Raw genomic sequence first — 6,000 nt, 5'->3', positions numbered from 1 at the left:
CCATTCCCTGCCTCTGGGCGAGGGACAATAAGTTGGGTTGTCTGTCTTCTGATGTGAACTGACTCTCACAAAGTAAGGTCTTTGAGAACACAGTGCTTCAGTGCTTTTGGGAAACTGCTGGGACACTACAAAGCAACAAATGTGGCAATGGTAAGTAACGTAAATGTCCACCTGACATTAGAATGAAGTTTGCAATCTTTCCATCAAGCTATGACGTATTACTCGTTCTGCAAGTTCTTTCTGCTATTTGGAATCTTGAAAATGTTGTGTGCATACGTTTATGTCAATATATCAACCTCACTACTTTGAATTAGTCTGACTTGAGCCTAATATTCACTTCAACTTCGCCGTTATTGAAACCCATTAATTCAACTTTGTAGACTTTTTATTCTTATTCCAGTACTAGTCAATTTGGACTTCACAACAATGTTGTCGTAGTGATCGGTCAAAGTAAACCGCTGGTAAATGTAATAGTCTAGTAGAGATACTAGTACGTTTTGGTAAACGTCTGGTCGAAGCCGCGCTAACCAAAATGTAGGGAGTCGAAAAATAGAATAGGTGTACGGAAACCATAAATGAAGAGCAAGACCATCTGGAGTGAAACCACTAGGGAAGTTTATCAGGATGAGTGTTTCTTAGATTCTAGTTTTGATTTTGGGTTTTTATGAGATGGAAATCAGGTAAAAGCAAGTCCAGAGGTTACCTTACATTTTAAAATTTCCAATTGTTGCTATTAAAACTTTGTAAAAATAGTTTTAAACATTTATTTTATTCGCAACATTTGAATGATTAGAATGGTGGTGCCCTTGTTCTACTAAATAAAAGAAAATAATTCAAAACGTTTGTTTTTATTTGAAGTACTTTTCGGATGAAGATTTACAATGGCTTCTCCAGTATTTTAAATGACAAAAAATGCAGGTAAAAATATAGTTACCTTTAGATGAAAACAAACTATACTTTGGCAATTTTACTTGTTGTTGAAATGGCATACACAAAATAAATTATAAGAATCACTATACAAGAGTCACTGTATTAGAAAAAGGCAACGGTAAGCAGTGTACTAGTACTAAAAATACTTCACAAAAGTCAACATTAATTTAGGTTACACAATTTGTTTTCAAATACACAGTTAATTCACATAAAAAAGAAGCATAATTGGTTATGGTCCCTGCGAATATTTTTTGCTGTTCCAATTTACATTTTGACATTTCTGCGGAGAGCAAACTACAAGTACTGCTGCTCCCCCCTGACGGTCGAGGCTGCTTTTACGATTGGTCTGAAATTGAAAAAGAAAGAGTGGAGTTATTTCATGTTACACAGAAAATATAAGTTGACGAGCATGGCAACTATTGACAGGTGAATTATGAAAACAAACAAGAAATATTACTTTTATGGCTTGTGTGTGGCCGCATTATTCATAGAAACAACCTTATATGCATTAGCATTTAGCTGTCATTTCCACTCAGAGTCTCACATTCACTTTTATTCCATGATTTTTGCCTGGATTTGTGCTGTCTACTGTATGTCAAGCGTTCCTTCTTATAGCCGATGCCACCATGAGGGGGCATTACGGTGCAGTACAGTACATCAATGGAAATTATTGTCTATGCTGTGTCACTTCTATTTGTAATATATTTTTGGGACTCTTCCATCTTTGTTGGGGTGAATCCTTCTATTCTGCAAACCAAAAGACCAAATCGTCATCGTTCCCAGTGTCAATCTCTTATTGAATAAAATATCAAGAACAATATATTGTACAGTGAAGGACATGTTCACCCAATCATGTATACAATTCTTTTTTTTTTTTACATTTTCTTTTGTTTCAATTTTAGTTTCACATATTTTTGAAAATCCCACATGTATGGAGGATTTTTCTGTCTCGTTACCATGATCGGTTACGTTTATTAAGACAATGAAATATTAGCAAAATATTCAATCAACCTATTTGCAGAGGCACCTGTGTGCAAAAGTAATATTGTTAAATCACAGAAACCTTTGCTCAAAACACTCACACATCTCAGAATGCTTCCGACCTCTTACCATTCATAGAAAATATTTGTGGAAAATTTGGGCTAAATGTGCAAATATCCCTGCATAACGGCACTCCACAAGACTAAAACATGTGGTTTGTAATTACACCTGTATATGTCTCTTGCATATTAAGAAATTGCCACGCCCGTGCAACATGTACCACGAGTGAGCAACATACACACCAAAAGCAGTGTAACCAGGGCCGGACTAGGAACCAAAACCGGCCTTGGCAAAGTGCTCGGCTGCCCCCCCCCCCCCCCCGGGGGGTTGGATGTGCGGCAAAGCTGTTTGCCAGGGCCGGTTTCGGACAATTTTGTTACAGGAGCTGATATTGCAAGTATGCTGCAATAACGGCCCTGTAACAAAAACTGCCCCCCCAGGGGCCCGAAACTTGCCCCCACCCTGGGGGCCCATCTGGGGAACGCCCGGTGGCCGCTACGGCCAGTCCGGCCCTGAGTGTAGCCCACTAAATATGTTTGAAGGCACATGCATGGGTGGAAAGCAAAAGATACACAATTTATGGACAGAATGCAGAACAAATCAAAGCATTCACCCCCAGTCAAGAGATCTGGGTTTAATCCATCATTCTTTTGCTCACCATGCCACCCCAGTTTAGACCCGGCCATATGCAAATCAGTCTTGACCCTGTGCCTCATGGGAACAGTCCAGCCCACACTGCCAAGCCAAGGTCTCCCTGGACCAGAAGCAAGCATCCTCGGACCGGTTTTGGGATTTCACCTCTCATGAGCCAGGATAGCTTGAATCCAGCGACACAGTGAGGACGGGACCCATGTCTGGGCATACCCGGCGCACTTAGGGCACAAAGTTCCACACAGGTTGCAAGTACAGTGGCACACCATTCCACAGTGTGACAACCCAAGAGGTTCACCGTGGCATGACAAAAGATGTTACAAGAGCCATAACTCTGCACGCGTAGCACTTGCAACCCCAATAGTCATTACATATCCTTCAAATCAAGGAGTGGAGTCTACTGACGTGATTTTTTTTGCCAATGCTACTGTTTCATGACTATTACTGAGTTTGTGGCTCATGGAGAGAAGGACATATTTACCAAGTAGCCACTGCCTCTGGCAAGCTAGATAGATTGGGGGTGTCAGCCACATGAAGTGCCTTGTTTGTAAAACTATAACAGCTGAGGCCAAATTATCTTTTCCATATGTTTTCTGGTGCTGCAGTATGTCAGGGTTGCCAGGTGCCAAGGCTGTCTAGTCTTGAATCCACCTCATTCCTCTTTTATCCACCTTCCTACAGCTCCTGTCTCTTTATCTCACTCTTGTAGGTTCTTTTTCATTCATGCTTTCTCCCTTTGTCACTGTTTCTGTTTTTCTGTTCCTCCTTCGTTCCCCCTTTTCTGCCTTTCTCTCTTGTTCTGCGTCAATGGCTGATGATGAAAAATAGGTCAGCAGCATCTGAAACATGGTAGCGTATGTATTTGGGGCACGTGGTTAGTAGACATTAACCTCTTAATGCAATAATATGGGACCGATCAGATCCAACTACTGGGGGAATGCAAAAGATAACTATGACTGATATGGGAGTACTGAAACAGCCATTTACTGGTAGTCAGTAGTTGTAGTAGCCTCTTACTGTGATTGGGTAATGTAATAACTTGAAATACAATGCGATAAGTGACCTGGGAGTTGGAAATATCTATTCATGGGAGCATGTCGGAATTGGCAACACCTATTGCTGAGAGCGTATGGGAATTGGCAGTACTTGCTACTAGGGACACATGAAAGCTGGAAATAGGTACAACTGGAGTATGCAGGTGCTGACAATAACTTTTATTTGAAGCATGTGAAAGTCATTATCACAGACTTATCAGATCAGCAGAGAGTCTCATATAAATAAAGATTAAGCAGTCACATGTTTAACATGATAACTTGTGATCATGCATGAAAGATACATGAGATACTTTCTGAATGAATAATAGGAGTACAAGCAAGACAAAGACATTCAGTGGGTAAGCCAAGCAACAGAGAATAAAATAAAAAGTTTACATACCTTTGGTAACAAAAGTTCTGGTCCAGCAGATTTCTCAGTATATGAATTATCATTCCAGGCTACCGATTTGTTTGGGAAAGAGTTTCCCCAGTAATATCCCTTCAGCATTGCTGAGTGCATCCATGAGGGTTAAGTCGCAACTCCGCCTTTGGACAAAGTTACTCTAGAGTATATTAGGCATGAGCTGGTGCACTGGCATCTGATCCTGATAATTTTTCAGTGCCCCATCGAAGTGACCAGACAGGAAATAAGAGAGCAACAAAACCGTCAAATTTAGCATATTACATATTTGGAGTTTCATCAGTCGCAGCACAAACTCATCCGGGGAGGAGGAGGGGCAGCGAGGAATCTGTGGGAAGAATTTGTATCCACCAGAAAAGACACTACTGAAGGTGCCCTAATGCAGATTCCTCACTTTATGAAAGAGTCCCAAAACAATACCCCCTTGGGATGTGGATTGAGTGATTCTGGTTAACCAGAGGAGTCATGCAATACAGCTTAAACTAAGCACCTGTCACTACATGCCTGAAAAGAGTGGTAGAAGTGCTTGACAAAAGTGTGCAAAGATGATCATGTAGCTGCCATACAGATGTCTGTAATTGTAATGCCTCTGGAGAGAACTGTGGGGACCCCCTGGAGGGCAAGACTACCCTCCGGGGTATCTTTCTAGGCTAAGGCAGACCAAAGCTTAATACAAAGGATGACACAATGGTGTTTTTGGTCCCCGCTGTGCCTTTGTTAGCTCCAATGAAGGTCACAGAGGGCTCATCCTTCACTCTGTCCTGATGAGTGCAGTCGATGTAGTAGGAAATACCATGCCTGGGGTCCAGTCTGTGCAGCCACTCCTCCTTCTAGTTGGATGTGGAGGAGAACAGAAAGAATGAAGAGCAATAGACTGGGCCATATGAAATGCAGGAACAACCTTGGGTAAGAAGGACCAGCAAGTGGAAAGCACTAACTTATCATCTCATAAAACTGAAAAGGTGGACAAACTGAGAGGACCTGAAGTAATTGCCATGAACAAAACTATTTTCCATGGCAAGAAGTCAAAGTGGGTAACTGTGCATTGGCTCGAATTGGATGCCATCAAGATGGTCAAAAAAAGATTCAAATCTCACTTAGAAACAATAAATGGAGTGGTAAGAAACAAGTAATGCAAACATTCAGAAAATGCACCATTAGTGGTGATCTAAACAATGAAAATTGATCATGGAGACACATGAAGGCAGGCAGCGCAGCCATATAGTTCTTAAACGCAGCCCTCGCCCGACCCTGCTGTGCAAAGAAAAGCACAAACCACAAGACGTAAGAAAGGTGAGATATAAAAGGGTTGAGGCCTTCCTACTCTCACCACTGAACTAACTTGTTCCAGGGACCTGCATAGACTGATATGGTAGAGTGCTTCCTACCTACCAAGATGATATCTGCAACTTTATCATGAATACAAAGGGACTCCAGCTAGCACTGCTCAACTTCCAAGCAAGTAGTTGCAGCATTTGGGGATAGCTGTGGAGGATGTAGCAACCCCCTTACGAGAACAAGTCCACCAGGAGAGGAAGAAGTGACAGAGTGCTGAATGCAAACAGATCAGAGTACCAAATCCTTAGTGCTCAGACCAGGGCAATCAGAAGGAGCTGTTCTCGATCCTTCCACACCTTTTGTAGTACTTTTGACAGAAGCAGAATTGATGGTGAACCTAGAGACCCCCCAAGGGAACCCTTCTGAGGCAGGTTTTTTCCCAAAAACTGAGAACACTCCCTTTTCTGAGCCATGGGGAAAATACTGATGAATGGAAACCCCAAACAGGAGAAGATCACCTCCATCACTTCGGGATGCAATTTCCACTCATGGTCTTCCAGTGACAGATGATTGAGAGCATCCACCCGAACATTGAGTGCACCTGAGATGTCAGCTGTTACCATGAAGATTCCCCATCACTCGACC

The 6,000-nt window shown here is 42.0% G+C and overlaps 1 protein-coding gene across 3 annotated transcripts in view; it reads right to left on the bottom strand.

Annotated features, from left to right (window-relative positions):
* Positions 1–832: 832 nt before the first annotated feature.
* The window catches only part of CLDN19 (claudin 19), a 159,241-nt gene continuing 154,073 nt past the window's right edge, over positions 833–6,000 (bottom strand). For all 3 annotated transcript variants that reach the window (XR_014961322.1, XM_085604174.1, XM_085604180.1), the window contains one exon: positions 833–1,276. Coding sequence is in view for 2 of the 3 variants with exons in the window: in XM_085604174.1 (XP_085460300.1) it covers positions 1,225–1,276 (52 nt within the window). In the remaining variant the exon portion in view is untranslated. The remainder of the gene's footprint in view (positions 1,277–6,000) is intronic.

This window comes from Triturus cristatus, chromosome 1_2 (genome assembly GCF_964204655.1).
Source record: "Triturus cristatus chromosome 1_2, aTriCri1.1, whole genome shotgun sequence".
NCBI classification, from domain to species: Eukaryota; Metazoa; Chordata; class Amphibia; order Caudata; family Salamandridae; genus Triturus; species Triturus cristatus.
Note: the sequence above shows the minus strand (reverse complement) of the source record. Positions and strands in the feature narration are given on the sequence as shown.